The sequence below is a fragment of the Lissotriton helveticus genome, chromosome 1_1 (assembly GCF_964261635.1).
Source record: "Lissotriton helveticus chromosome 1_1, aLisHel1.1, whole genome shotgun sequence".
Taxonomy (NCBI): domain Eukaryota; kingdom Metazoa; phylum Chordata; class Amphibia; order Caudata; family Salamandridae; genus Lissotriton; species Lissotriton helveticus.
Genome location: NC_136057.1, coordinates 2,109,887,480 through 2,109,903,744, shown reverse-complemented (window position 1 = coordinate 2,109,903,744; position 16,265 = coordinate 2,109,887,480). Strand labels below are relative to the sequence as shown.

The 16,265-nt window shown below is 41.7% G+C and overlaps 1 protein-coding gene across 2 annotated transcripts in view; it reads right to left on the bottom strand.

The window, feature by feature from the left end:
• The window catches only part of PKN2 (protein kinase N2), a 454,984-nt gene that overhangs the window by 223,985 nt on the left and 214,734 nt on the right, over nt 1-16,265 (bottom strand). For both annotated transcript variants that reach the window (XM_078645957.1, XM_078645968.1), the window contains exons 7-8: nt 10,931-11,116; nt 10,246-10,355 (exon numbers count right to left, since the gene is read on the bottom strand). In XM_078645957.1, the coding sequence (XP_078502083.1) occupies nt 10,246-10,355; nt 10,931-11,116 (296 nt within the window). The remainder of the gene's footprint in view (nt 1-10,245; nt 10,356-10,930; nt 11,117-16,265) is intronic.

Genomic DNA, 16,265 nt, shown 5'->3' with positions numbered 1-16,265 from the left:
CTCTGTATCTGCAAATCTGTTACTACCTGTCTCTGTCTTTGCCTCAGTCTGTTGCTGTTGAGATCTTTCTATGGCTGTTCGTTAGTTTCTGTCTCTGTTGTACTTGTCTGACTCTGCTTATCTCATTCGGCCTTTGTCTGGCTCTTTCTTTGCCTCTGTCTGTCGCCATCTCTCTGCCAACCATTCCCTGTCTCTCTCTCTGTCTTTCCCTCCGTTTCTGCATGTTTGTCACTCTCTCACTCTGTCTTCCTCTGTTACAGCCTTCCTGTCTCCGCTTGCCTCTGTCTCTTAGTCCTTTTAGTGTGCGGCCCTGCCTGGGTATCTTTGCTTCCGTCGGCCTCTGTCTCTCAATGTTCGTCACCACATTTCTCCGCCCGTCACGGGTCTCCAAGCTCCGTCTCGTGCCCGCTATCGCCAGGCTCGACTAGAAGGACACCTGGGTCTTTGATGGTGGCGGAGATACCGGGCCCGTATCTGCGGCTCTGACATTCACAGCTGTCTGTGCTCCTTCCATCACTGGAGCGCATCTCCCCTAATCCCTTCAGCCTGGCGGCGCTGCTCCCCGGCTACCTTGTCGCACTTTCATCCCTCTCTTTCCTCTGCAGTCACTTTCATCTCTCTTCCTTCCTCTGCCCCTGATGGTTTTTTCTCCTCCGTCGGCTGTTCCTTACCCCAGTTTCCCTTCCTCCTCGCCTCTCCTATTTCTTTATCTAAGCCCCTCGTATTCTCTTCTCCACCTCTCCATCACTCATTTCCTTTTTTCCACCATAAATTACCCTTCCCCAGACGCTCTCCGTCCAGCTTCTATCCCTCCCTTATCCCCGCTTAATCCCTTCTTCATATTGGTGTCTCTTTTCCGCCTCTCTATCTCCACACCATGTCTCCTCTTCCTTCTTCCGCTCCCATCCCATCTCATTCCATTTTCCCGTCACCACCTCTTGTTTCTCGTGCTGATGTAACTCCCTCACAATTCTTCTTAGCTGCTTTCTCCTTTTCCTTATTTTCCTCCTTTCTCTCCCTTACTTTCCTTTCTCCCCATCCTTTCTGCCATTGTTTCTTCTTATCTTGTTTTTAAATGTAACTGACGCTTTGGCACCAGAAAATCGACATTTTATTTACCAACACAAGCCGTGGCCGCCAGATAGGATCGACAAATGAAAAAGTAAAGAATATGGCACATGCCTCATTCCGCTGGCATGCACAAGCGTTCTAATGCATGTGCAACAGTGGAATAACACGACTACCATCGCACTTTTTGTTTATATTTTGATGATGCTGCACAGCTTCCTAGTTCTGTCAGCTCAATGCAAATTACTCAGTCTGTCACTAATCCCTGCACAGTCACTCAGGGGAAGAAACCCCTCCCTGCCGCGCGCTGATGTGTAAACAAACATACTCACCGGACATTCGTGTAGCGCCGCCCTGCTCGCTTCTGAATTCGCTCCTGCCAAAGCTCCTACCGCTGGTTTTTTATTTATTTGAATAAACGCTACAGTAAAGGACTTCCAAAAATGCTACTGTTAATGCAGGTTAAATGAAACTACCAGTTGTTTTGAAACTGGCATAATAAAATCATGTTTTAAAAAATATTATTTTAAGCTGTGCCAATTGATTGTAGTTTACACTCGCCACAGGCAGCACAGTGATAGACCCGCTCATAAGTTTCAATCACAAAGAACTTTGTCTTGCAGGAAATGTATTCACTGTCACAGGAGTCTGTCATAGGCAGACACCCAGTCACACAATCTCAGAAGGCTGCAGAGTAGGAAAATGAACAATGCAGGAACAGACACAATTACTGTTGTGACAGCCCACACCACGTGATCCATTCACCAGGGCACTTTAGCTGAAAGTGAACAGCTTTATTTAATAAATGCCCCTGGACAAAATAACTACAGCAGCTGTTTTCTCTTTGGTAAGTAGCTGCTTGTCTCGTTGAAGTCACTGTGTATTGATTGGCGTTTGACAACGTCATTTCATAGCTTGAAAAAAATCATCACTTTTGAGAAAATCTATGAATCTCTTGTGTGGGTGTTAGTATGCTGAAGATCACATGACTGTCATCCAATTTGGTGGTGCTGTCTCACATTTTCTAACCTACCTCATCCTGGTGGTTGTGTGTGCTTTATGACATTGAGGTTGATTGACAGATGCATGCTGGATGTCCCCTTTTGCCATTTAAAATGCTCCAAATGATGGATTGCCACCTTTCAGTGCAGCAGGACACGAGGAACGCACACGTAGTTGTTGGCCCGGTACAGAGTGATTCGTTTCTCAAGCTTCTATTTTCTTCACCCGAAATTAGACTTACCACACGACAAACAATAAATCCAAATCAACATTGCACCTTGTCACTTGTGCTTTACTTCATCACCTGAGAGGTTCATGCTTAAGTTTTGACCAATCAAATTCATTTTGTTCCCAGACCACGTTGCTGTGCAAACAAAGATACTCCCTGGACTTTTGTATAGCGCCGCCCTGTCTCTTCTGGATCTTTGAGTACATACTGTATCTACATTTAGGTTCGCCGGTATAAATATTTTCTGTCGCCCCTCGTTTCTAATGCCTCTCAATCTCCCCTCTCTCTCTCACTCTCCCTCTCCCTCTCTCCGTCTACCTCTCTCCCTTTCCCTCATTTTCCTCTCTCCTCTCACCCTCTCCTTCTCTCTCTCTCCTCTCTCCCCCTCTCTCCCTCTCTACCTTCCCCCTGCTCTCCTTTCTCTCCCCTCCCCCTCCCCTCCGTCCTTCGCTCTCGTCCCCCTCTCTTACCCTCCCTCTCTCCCTTTCCCTCACTTTCCTCTCTCCCCGTCTCCCCCTCTCTCTCTCCCAGACTCCCCCTCTCTCTCTCCCCATCTCCCCCTCTCTCTCCCCGTCTCCCCCTCTCTCTCTCCCCGTCTCCCCCTCTTTCTCTCCCCGTCTCCCCCTCTCTCTCCCCGTCTCCCCCTCTTTCTCTCCCCGTCTCCCCCTCTCTCTCTCTCCCCGTCTCCCCCTCACTCTCCTCTCTCCCCCTCTCTCTCTCCCTCCTCTCTCCTCTCTCCCCCTCTCCTCTCCCCCTCTCCTCTCCCTCCCCTCTCTCTCTCTCTCTCTCCCCCTCCTCTCTCCTCTCTCTCCCACTCTCTCTCTCCTCCTCTCTCTCCTCTCTCCTCTCCCTCTCTCCTCCTCTCCCACGCTCTCTCTCCCCCTTTTTACCCTCTCCCCCTCTCTCTCTCCTCTCCCTCCCCCTATTTACCCTCTCCCTCTTTTTACACTCTGCATCACTCTGCATCACCACATCACTCTGCATCACCACATCTTCACTCTGCATCACCACATCATCACTCTGCATCACCACATCATCACTCTGCATCACCACATCATCACTCGGCATCACCACATCATCACTCGGCATCACCACATCATCACTCGGCATCACCACATCATCACTCGGCATCACCACATCATCACTCGGCATCACCACATCATCACTCGGCATCACCACATCATCACTCGGCATCACTCCAGCATCACTCAGCATCACTCAGCCCAACCACAGCATCACTCAGCGCAACCACAGCATCACTCAGCGCAACCACAGCATCACTCAGCGCAACCACAGCATCACTCAGCGCAACCACAGCATCACTCAGCGCAACCACAGCATCACTCAGCGCAACCACAGCATCACTCAGCGCAACCACAGCATCACTCAGCGCAACCACAGCATCACTCAGCGCAACCACAGCATCACTCAGCGCAACCACAGCATCACTCAGCGCAACCACAGCATCACTCAGCGCAACCACAGCATCACTCAGCGCAACCACAGCATCACTCAGCGCAACCACAGCATCACTCAGCGCAACCACAGCATCACTCAGCGCAACCACAGCATCACTCAGCGCACCCACAGCATCACTCAGCGCAACCACAGCATCACTCAGCGCAACCACAGCATCACTCAGCGCAACCACAGCGCAACCACAGCATCACTGGTTCAAATATGTTCTTTCAATGTTTCAAGCTGTTTTCAAGCTTTCAAGCTTTATTACAAATCACGAAAATATGTTAATACTTCACTTCTGTTCTTGGATTTTCGTCACAATAAAAAACACTGAACATAATCTTCACGAAAGTTATTTACAAAAGTTTAAGCTATTGACATTACAAATTAAATAAATTATTTAAGTATTAATTATTTAAAAAAATTAAAAGCCATTGTTAATTGTAATATCAATACATCTAAGTCACGTAAATACAAAACATGTTGCATTACAAATGCTATAGGTGTCACATTTGCGAAAGTTATAACTATTGGCATTGTAAATGACAAAGCTATTAACTTCGCTATTTTAAAAAACAACACATAAATAAAAAAAAAATCATTTATAAGACCAATAGCTCAAACTTTCCTAATGCGAGACCTATTGCATTTCCAATGCTTGTTTAATTATTGCAAACGAACAAGTTAAATGCAGCTATGAATTTCCAAGCTGGATATATTACGTAGTAGCAGATGAGTATGTTGCATCTTCTACCACGCCAACACTACATTACACAACCATCGCTCAAGGGTATAATGGACCTTTCCTAATCGTGAACCAGATCACCAGCGAAGAAGGATTAGTTCTGGAAGCTAATAAGAGAAGCTATGGTGAGCACATTGGTAAGCGCCACACGAAAGCCGCACAGAATTCGTAGCTACAGATTAGTAATGTATTCTTCTTTGTCACCATGCGGTGTGTGAAGATAGGCCTGTGAATTCATACCAACAGTTTAGCATGTTATACCTTTGTGTACAGCAGTCTATATGGCACACTCGTAGATTCTAACTGTAAGAATGCTCCAACGTCCATCAATTGTGTGTCTTTTGCTTACTCACCCTAACTATGCCAGGTATGCCCAGACGTGGGTCCCGGGCTCACTGTACCACTGGATTCAAGCTATCCTAGCTGATGAGGGTGTAAACCCAAAACCAGTCCTAGGATGCTTATTTCCGGTCCAGGGATGACCTGGTTTGGCAGTTTGGGCTCGACGGTTCCCATGACACAGGGTCAAGACTGATTTGCATGTGGCCAGGTCTGAACTGGGGTGGCATGGTGAGCAAAAGAATGATGGGTTTATTCCAGATCTCTTGACTGGGGGGAGAATGTTTAGATTTGTTCTGCATTCCGTCCATCAATTGGGTCTCTTTTGCTTTACTCGCCCAACGTAAAGATGCAGCAGTAGATTTCTTTTTTTGAGTCGTAATTTTTTTATTGAAATAAAATTGTATAATAGGATTTTAATGCAGATGAAATGCAATGGTGAACCACAACAATAAATGGTGCAATAAAAAGAAGAAATATGGAGGGTGGGGGGGATTGGGAGGGGTAGCGGGGCAGCAGTAGTGTTAACTTTAGTAGTGCCCTAACTCATGGTGACCACTAAAGACAATTGTCTCAAATTTCTGAACACTCTTGCGGTGACCAGATAGTACACCAAAACGTTAATTTTATAAAACTCTTTTCCAAGGGCTGTTTGATGCATCTGAAATAGCACTAAGGTTTATTGAATAATTTCTATCACCTGCACAAACCACCTAAAGAAATTAACTGCGATTTAATCTGGCAGAAGTCTCCACTAAGACCCTTTTGTCGAGTCTCCCAGAATTTTGGAATCCCACTAAAAATGCAACTAAACAAGATTTGCATTTCCGAAAGAATAGGCACAAAAACGATTCAAATTTCAGCCACGAACAGGAAGCGCACCATATGGAAAAATATAGTTTGAGGTGTTCATTAAACTTTTGTCACACTCGGGCACTAAATGGATAAAGCAATATTTACGGTAGTTCGGTCACTCCTAGGGCTCGTTACTTCCCTGTAATTGTGATAGGACTGGTAAGAGTTGCTGGGCCCCACCAGAATTACAAGGGACACCGGAACAAAGAGGATTTTCTTAGTTCCAGCAACAAATGTCGGCTTCTGCCCACAGGGATATCAGTTCGGGAAGCAGCAGCTTAAGAGGTTGGGTAGAGTGAGAGTTAGGGTAAAAAATGCCGAGACCAAGTATTCAGCCCCTTAGTCAATAGGCTCTTTTCCATTATTCACATTTAAGTATCCCTACCTCCAGGCTGAGGTACTAGATTGTTGCAAAAACTTCCCCATGAGAGAGATGCATAATGAATCACACACATGTATTATTGCCCACTTTTAACATAACATGCATTTGTGAAATGTAGGCATCTTGGCGCTGAATAACAGATGTTTATTGTTACCCAACTCAATGGTACTCATTTTATTGACATCAGATGGATGAAAGGCTGAGTGGACATGCTGGGATTTTAACCTGTGACCATGAAGTCGAGCACAGGCCCCTGCAGTGGACGCATTAGTCCACTAATCCATCAGACCCGGCTTTCCCTTTGTACAAATCCGTTCTTTCTAAACGAGGTAATCGGTGTGTTTTTCTAGCCATTGGAGCACGGGTTGGTGGGGGGATATTGATAATGGGAAAGAACCTGAGGACTAACAATAAGTCACCATAAATGTAACTATTTTACTGTAACATTCTAGCTCTTTCTAATTCTCAATGTGTGAATATACTCCAATGCAACCACGAATTAGAGCGGGAGGAAGCAATGACTAAGTTGGGTAACTTTGGACTAGTAAAAAAACACTTCATTTTGCATTGCTCAAGGAGAATATGTTTCAAGCACACGAGTAAGGCAGTAGGAGCAGGTGCTCGGTAAAAAACGAAGAAACCTTCAACCTAATTGTGCCTCAAATCCAAGTTGTGTAGTATATCTTCAGCCAACAATGCATGTGGCTATGGAAGGCATGTTGCAAGTGCAGTCTCATTCAAAAATATTTCCGACACACCCTTTGAAGCAAAGATGGGGTGAGTCCTCGGAAGCACCACGTATGGTGAAATATGCTGAATGCTCCTGAAATATGAAGTATTTACAGCTTAATTATCCACTTGGACGAGGTTATGGTAATTTAGATGAAAGTCTTCTGGTAAAGCATTTTCATGTCACAAAGGCCAGTGGTTCAAAGTGATTGGGCATCAGTCTCTCTAATACCAGGTTCAGGTCCCAAAGGGACATTGGAACATATCAGAGCCAACAGGGGCAGACGTAACCTATTTTTATGGCCTCATTTGACGTGTAAAGACACTCTCTAGCACTGTTCTGAAAGGCCGCCAAATGACCAACTAAGGTCATGAAATCTATTGACATAGTGATGGAATCAAATCCTTTGGCACAGGCCAAAAGCAGAATCTCAATTTCTTTTGCAACCACCAGGACATCCAGTGTATCTGTAGAAGAGCCACAGTGAACATGTAACTCATAAGGAATCATGTGTTGAAGTTGGTTAGGGCTGGATGCACAAAAGGGCTCTGCTCAGGGAGAAGCTGCTATGGTCAATCAGAATTAGAGAATAGCATAAAGAGCGATGCTGGATGGGGTCCTCCTTGTTTTCTCATGTAAAAAGCAGGAACACATTGTCAATGTTTATCATCACTACTTTGAATCTCACATTTGCCAAGAAGGCTTTCAGTGCCAGGACGTTGGTTTCAGCTACAAGATATTTAAGCAGAGAGATGAATCAATCGATCCCATAAGCCACTGATGTACAGATCCCTTAAGTATGCACACAACAGATCCTCCGAAGTTTGCATATGGTGGATGGGGCAGGCTGAAGAAGGATCAGCCTGAAAAGGTAGTAGGATGCTCCCACCCACTAGGCTGGGTCCAAGGTAGCGAGGCTGAGGCAGGCTCATTCAACAATACAAAATCCTACAACTAATTTATTTATTTATTTGAAAAGGAAGAGAGAGCACACCCGGAGTATGGCATGGTTAATCGTCTCTTTGCAGGATGCCTGAGGTCTCAAAAGTCTCATAAGTTCTTTGTTGTCTAATAGGTGGTCCCCATCTGGCTGATTGCATTGCCCTCTATGAAAGAGGAAACGCCTTTTCCAGGCTGGAGATCAGAATTTCCCCAATTAATACAATCCTCTTGGAAGACACCCAGAATCGTGCATATCATGATGCATTTGATAAACTCTTTTTAAATACTTGTCTTGTGCCATCTTAAACTGATATACAAGCAGGCTGTCGGTCACAGGACACACTTTGCTGCTCTGAAAGCTCTCAGTGATGCAACTTTCAGAATGACTATGTTTAATGTCTTATGCCCAAGTTTTTCTATAGAAAAACCCATCCCTGCCCCAGAATGGATGACACTCAGAGTAGACTCTGGATTTGATGCCCCAAATAGAAAACTATTACTCCTACAACAGCCTTGATGGTTTACACTTAGTTGCCTCTTTTATAAAAACGTCTATTCTGCTGCTTAAAGACAGACCATCAACACAATCACAGTTGATCTGACACATGTGGACAACCTGTCTCAGTTAATTTATCCAATTACTTTTCCCTTTCAGAATAACTAACTCACAGCTCCAAAATGAACTTCAGTTTGAAATGGAAAAACATACAAACCACTCACTGTTTACAAATTGATATTAACTCTATGAACAATTAGCTTAGCATTTGTTTTGGTAGTACTGAACAAGAACTAACCCTTGAATTCTGTTCAATGTCCAATTCTAAGGTTCTACTGTGGTACTTAGGCCACTTTAATTCCATAAGTATATTTCTTCTTGAATAATTTAGATTCATTGGTTTTGAATTGGAGCAAGAGCACCTCAGTAAATTTTAATTATCTTCACCAATTGAATTTTCAGAGGAGAATTTGCTGCTCAAGGAAACAGTTATTTTCTTAATGCTGTATCTTATTTCTGGACCTTGATGAATGACAAGGTGACCCTATTTTCCAACCAAGAACAGAAGAAAATATATTTAGACAAAAAAACAAGTTCACCATAGTAATATTATAGTCACTGAGTTTATTCAATTGTGTCTCGGACAGTTGGTATGGGACAACATCAGTACCTAGACAGAGAATGGCTACAAGTGCAAAGGAATATTTATTTCAAAGACTCTGATAAAAGAATGCTGTATGCACGGTTTCGAATATGGCGACACAGCAGTATATGAAAATATGTAGGCAGTGTAGGATTTGGTGCCGAAGTGGGTGTAAAATATGAATACAAGAATTTAAGGAAGCCACCAGATTTGGTGCAAAAAAACCAAACCCAACAGTTGCTACAGAAAACGTGAGCAGTGATCCGAGCAATCTGGTGGAGAAATGAGTCTACATTTCAACTACAGCAGTCAGAATAGCATGTGGTTTTCCTAAGGTTGCACATTAGGCTATGTAGGTTTTAAACATTCAAGGGAGTAGCAGCAGGGGCTGGCAATGAAGGTAATTGGTCAGAAGGTGTTGGAAGCAGTAGTCTGCATAGGTGTGTATGCAAGAATTTCTTCAGGTGCCAATGCAGACTCGTGCTTGGAAGCCTGCCCTAGCTGTGTTTGACTGTTGTGGTTCAGTCCCACACCCAGCACAACATTTATGATTTATTCCTAGATTGAGTCACCTTTCAATACCTACATCACAATTGCTGTGGTTGACAGCCCATGCTAATACAACCCGGAATGAGTGAATAAATTGTCGCAATGCTTTCCACTTCTGATCTTGGAAGTACACGGTTCCATGACCACCTCATTAAGAACAAATATGCCATGGGCCATTCATCCATGAGCATAAAGAGAAAAGACAAGAAGACTGTCAGAGGCAAGTTATTCCATGCTAAGAACCACAATATTAGCTGCTTGGAGTTAGTTCCCATTTGTAACCTAATCTAAAACATTTATTTAATTTCTACAAAGCCATAAATTAAGCTGAAACAGACTTGTGAAGATTTCTTTAGCCCAAGGCACAGACATTTTTACTGTTCTTTCTTTTCAACTTCTATTTCAAGATGTGTAATAGCCAATAGAGAGGTATGCATAAGATCTAAGACAGGATAGTCAAATCGTTCTAAATGTAGGCATGCTGGACCTATTGATATAAAATGGACGCACCCCTGAATGTTTTACTACTAGGTCACAGGTGCGAAATCGGCTGAGCATTTCAAAACTCTGAAAAATCCCCTTTCAGCATTACATTTCAATAACTCCAGGCACTACAGAGCAGCGAGTACTTTGATTTAAGAGTACAAATGAGTTATAAATGAGAAAACGAATTTAAACTACTGGTGAGGCTTTCCTTGCCATGTAAATATGTAACATTGATGCACTTTTAAGAAACAAGAAATGTAATTAAAAAAAATGTATGTCCGATAATGAAAATGATTCAGTGCCACATATTCTTCTCACCCTGTCCAGCTCCAGTGTAAACTTTTGATCCCATGACTGGTTAGAAATAGGCTTCCAGTTTGTCTGACCAACAACAGTGTTGTCGAGTTTCAACACAGCACAGACCTCATCTGTAAGGAAAATATAACAGCTCAGCTTAAAGGCATAAGAGGATTTGGAAAACAAAATGCTAGTGTTTAACCCTGTGATAGCAAACACTTTAAGGTCAGAAGAAATAGTTCTTTTAACACAGGATTTGTTTTGAGCAAATCTACTGATGCAAAGTATTTCTGTCCCATTAACTACATGAATGAGTTATGTTGTCAGAAGTACAAGGGTATTTGCAATCTTTCTATGTATAATCGTAATGTCTTGTAGTATAGATCACAAGGTTACATTAACTGTGCTGAATCCTATAAGGTCGCAAATTCCTACCTCACACACAAGTACAGCACAAACCACTCCTCAGTGAAACCAATTCCTTATTAACATTTTACATTTTCTTTCAGGAACTGAAAGATTTAAGACTTCACACTACATAATTTCTGTTCTCGAACAAGCTAGATGGTCCAGCCTTTCACAACTGCCACCACATATTTTGCTGAACTATTTTTTTCACTTTATAATAGAAATCAAATGACAATATTGCACAGCCAGGAAAGGCAGCGGGATTATTGCTAAAAAGAATTAACTGAAATTACTGAACTTGAAATATCATCTGCCTTCAGGAGGTTTCGACTGCTTCCACTTTTATTCTTGTTAGTTCGACTCATGAATGATGATCTAGATTCACTTGGACTCAAACCGGGAAGGGTAGCTGAGGTGGCTTTTGATCGACCAGGAACATTATCCAGAATATCTCGACAGCCCATAAGCCTAACTTCCAGAGTACCTGTGAAAACATGATGTAAAGGAATGGGGTAAAGAAATTATTTAACCAAAACATCAACCAGAGAGAGTTTATTTTCATTAACACTTAGTATTGTGCACAATAAAAAATAAATAATGGAGTTTTCTGTCAGTCATGAACTTGATACGTAGCACAAAAACAAAATATAATTTACTTTTACAGAAATAAAAATGAACAAACGCAATAAAACAAAGAATGCAGCAGGCATATCATTTAGAATATGGGGTGAGGACAGAACATTTCAACAAGTCTAAACTTACAGCTCGGTCTCTTAGGCTGAACTCCGCACCTGAGGACAAAGAGCAATCTCAATTCAAAGCTCCCAGTGAAGGACCAAAGTTATACATAGTCTTGAAACAAATTTTATTTTTTCGTAGCAAATTTGAACTCTCTCTTCTACTAAGCTTTCTAAACTACATCAGAAAATTGTGAAAATGGCCAGCACAGGATCGCCATACAAATGTGCTTTTTAAAGTTCAGTTTCAGCAACTTAATAAACAAAATAACATGCTAACATAAATAAGGTGCCACGCATTTTGGACTTGTTAGAAATACCCAATTGGGATATTTGAAATGTCCTTTAACATTCCTCCACTGTGAAAACTTCAGTGAATGGCCAAATTATCAAGCTAGCCAAGTTCACCGAGAATGCGAATGACAAAGCCTTCGCTATGCTAAAGTTAGATTTGTGCCTGGAATAATTTGCAATGTACACAAGAGTAAATAACATATCACTCATAGGCATAACAACAAACGTTCCCCTCCCATATGTTTGGGTATTGTATTTAATATAGTGCAAACATGTAAAATCCAAACAAAGTTCAAGAGGGAGCACCCCAGCACATACTCCTCTGCTCGGTAGAGCGACAAGAGCAGCCAGCAAAAGACCATACAAATTAAGTGAACATTCACTTAGTTACATTTGGTTATTCAAACAACAAGCATTTTCCACACTTGTACCTAATTACACTACAAGCCAATCATAAAATATACAAAAAAAATTATGAACGAGAACCATTCAGTACACTTTGTCAGGGACTGAGTAGGAAAGTGTGTCATTTAAACAAATTGTGCTGGGCAAGAGGAAACCTGAAAATCTTCATTATCCATAATTCGGCAAGTGTATTATAGAAATTATCACTGTATACACACAGTACACATTGTTGGGAAAACTGGCACCAAGCAACAATACTGGAATGCCCACAAAATGTGCATGTAAACTGAGATTAGGCATAAAGGAAAAATATTGCTTGTTGCAAAACAAGAACAACCACTGGCAAAGGCAAACGGTCTGGCGTTTGCCACCAGCCTTCTGGCAATTCTTGTTTTGTCATGTTTTTTTGCAAATTGTTATTGTTTGGAAATATGCCCGGCCCTCAATAAATAAAATATATATATATATATATATATATATATATATATATATATATATATATATATATATATATATATATATATATATATATATATATATATATATATATATATTAAAAATACATTTTGGGATCATGCCATAACTTGTAGTGAAGTCAGCCATTGAAGTGGACTGATACATTGTCCCTTAGTGCACGCTGGATTGGGTGAAAGAGAAAAGCTCAATGACACCAACCATAGAGTAATGAATTAAGTCTGGCTGAAACCCCTACAAGGAACAATGTTATTTACATACTTTTAGTAAAATCAAAAGGACTTCGCAAACACAGATCTAAAAAAGTCAGTCCGCCACTGGCAGGAAGCCTCTTGTCTTTAATTAAGAAGGAAGGACGTTAAGAAAGAAAGAAAAAAGACGAAGAAATAAAAAGATGGAAAGATAGAAAAGGAAAGAAGACAAGTAAAGAAAGAAAGAGTAGGAAATAAGGAATGAAAATGCAAAAATGAAAGCAGGCAAGAGAGAATCAGAGATAAAGAAAATGAAACAAGTAAAGAAAGGAGAGAGGAGAGAGAAAAACAGAAACAAAAAGAAAAAAGGAAAGAAAATGGAAATGGAAATAAGTAAAAAAAATAAATTATGAAGGCAAAAAAGAATGAAAGTTAGAAAGGGAAAGAACAAGAAAGAATTAAAGAAAAAAGAATAAAAGGCGGCAATAAAGGAGGAAAAAGAAGGAAAGAAAGAAATGGTAGGCAGGAAAGACATTTGGAAAGACAAGCAAGAGAATAAAATAGAGAAAATAACTTAGTACAAATCAGTTTCAAATAGACATAATCTGTTCTGGTATGCTGTGAAAAAAGCTGTAGTCCGAAAAGCAACAAACTCCAAAAGGAATTTACAACAGTATTGGCAAGAGATGAGATTAGCTAATAAGGGAATGAGAATCAGAAGCGTCCTATTACATCAGGCTTTAAACACAAAGGCAACACTAAAGTAATTATAAAGTAAAAACAAAAACACTGGCACTGATGGAAATAGATTGTGTGTGGATGTGCTCTTTGTGAGAGAGCAAAATGTAGTCACTCAAAGTGAAGTGAACAGTGGCTTATGCAGGCTGACCCACTGCTCCAGGTAATATGCTGCAGTGGGTGAAAGCAAAATGTTAATGAAAACAACAAAGCACTGGAAGAAGAGAGGAAGTTGAAAGCGCCTATAAATAAGTGTATTATACATATTTTACTAAAATCAAAAGGTCTTGGCTAACGCCAGGCCTAAAAATGTAATGCACATTAATTGGCGGAAAGAGCAAAGCCAGGCTCTAAAAAAATGTTCGAATTTGCTCAGAAGGCAAACCAGAGCAATAGGCAGATTAAGGGGGATTTGGTTTATTTTTTATTTATGGGAGGGAGGAGTTTTATATAGAGCGCACTACACCCGAAGGTATGAGAGCACTTTATATGAGCACCAGTTGCATTACAGACGGACACATAAATATTGTGTTAGGCACGGGTAGATTAAGTGATTTGCCCAGAATCACAGGCTGTTGAGCATCCCTGTAGACTCGAACCAAGTTACCCAGCTTCAAGGTCGACCGCCCTAGCCTTTAGGAACCATTCTCTAAGCAGTATTCGTTGTTCTACCTGTCCGCAAAAAGTGGTCCAAGTACAACAAACGTGCCAGGCAGTTACTAGCTCATGGACATCTTGTTAACTGCCTTAGGCTTTTTTATCCCCCATCATTGATGGGTGAGAGCAGACTTAAAAAATTTCATTGATTTACAGCATGATCTATTTCACACACAAATAGCAATAGAGACAATACAAAGTCCTAAATAACAGTAAAACATTGACATGCATTATGTGGTTTACAAATAAAATTCCCTCTCTTTATGATTATAGACCACTGAAAATTACGTCACAAGGGTACACAGATTTTCATTGAAACAGGTGCCTACCTATCTGTGTCCAGGTATTTATATCAAGTTATGAAATATAAATATTCCTTGCAAAAAAACAAGGACTTCCCAACAGAGGAGGACCACACACACCTAATAAAACAAGCATTTACAATGCAATAGGTCTCGCATTTACAAGAGTTTGAGCTGTTGGTATTGCAAATGACAATGCCTTTTATTTATGTATTGTTTTCAATCACATAATAAAAGGCATTGTCATTTACAATGCCAATAGCTCAAACTCTCAGAAATGCGAGACCTATGCAAATGCATGATATATATATATATTTAAAGCGTTAGAAGAGAGGTGTCCTGCGTGCAACAGCAGGCAGGTCAAAGCTACATTCAAGTATTCCATCCATCACTTTTTGTATACTTTAAGGAATTAAATAATGTCATCAAGGCAGAAATCGCTCTTAAAATGTTGTTCCCAATAGTATTAAAATATATATGATTAAACGATAGATTTGGAGAACATCAGCCTCATTGCTGGGTTCTGCATCAGAGCCAATGAAGTGGAGAGGTCTAAATCCACATTCCTATGAGAAGACCCAAAGGAAAGTAATTACAGATGATGTGAAAGGAGAGTCATTCGAATCTATGAAAGATGCCAACATCTTGGAAGGAAAATGTTACCCCATAATAACCACCAGTTTGCAGCATATTTCGTTTTAGATTTTGCTGCACTGCCCAGCCAGAGATTTTGAACTTTTTTAAAGTCTCGGTTTTTCTGCTCCAGGCAAGTCTGGGAGGCAACAGTGTAGGGTCAAGTTGTGTTTAAATTTGTATCGTCTCGGTTCCAAACCGGGCTTTCACGTTTGACCACAATGTGTGATCCTGGGCAGAAAACTATGCTTGTAATAGCTACTGAAAAGAAGGTGGGGGGAGGGGCAGGGGGGGAGTTTACAAAGGGACAATATCTCTTAAAACGATTGTATGTTCCCTGTTTTATTGAGGCTGGTGCTCTATGAGACCTATGGTATACCCGATGTCCACAGACTCTAAGCACTTTAAAGTGCAAAGCACTCGTCCACTACTTTTCCAAACACTTCCCACGGCGGACGCTTCTTCGTCAAACCAACTCACCGCATTCAATATTGCCCACCTGAGAAATATACCCAAGATTTTGGAGAACAACTTTTTACCCTAAAGCAAACATTACATGTTCACAGCTGACATTCTGCACATGGCCCGCGGTTCACAGGCTTGTCTCCCCCAAACTGAGCCATGGTCGAGAAATTCAGTTTGCCATACTGCAGGGCCATCTCAGTCGGTCATCCTTCCAAGGTCAAAAAGCACAGTACGTAAAATCGGGTATTAATAAAAACATACTCACAGCGTTTTCAGATGGCATACCAGAGCTATAACGCTGCTTTTTAAACTCCACACTTGCTTGGTAACCAAGGCAGGATCAGGTTTCTGTTGTACTCGATATTTTCGCATGTGGAGACACCAGTCACGTTTCCAAACCCCCACCAGCAGAGCCAGCTTCCCCGCTCAGGTCACAGCAGTGGCAACCTTTTGAGATGGTCAGCACCGAACAGATCTGGAGTCAAAGGAAGTACACGCATCCCTGCGGCGCCTGAGAGCTGCATTTGAACATCACGTCTCTCTAAAAGACAAGGCGACTTTGAAGCACTGATGCGCCTTCGTTAACCACTTTTGTGCCTTTCCCCCTTTACTGTGAAACTTGGCCCAATTTGCACATCAAAACCCTTTGTCATCTGCCTTTTCTCCCAAGACTTCCCTCGGCCAGTCTGAGGGAAGGGGAGAAAATCAATACAACTGAGGCAACTGCTCCATGCCCA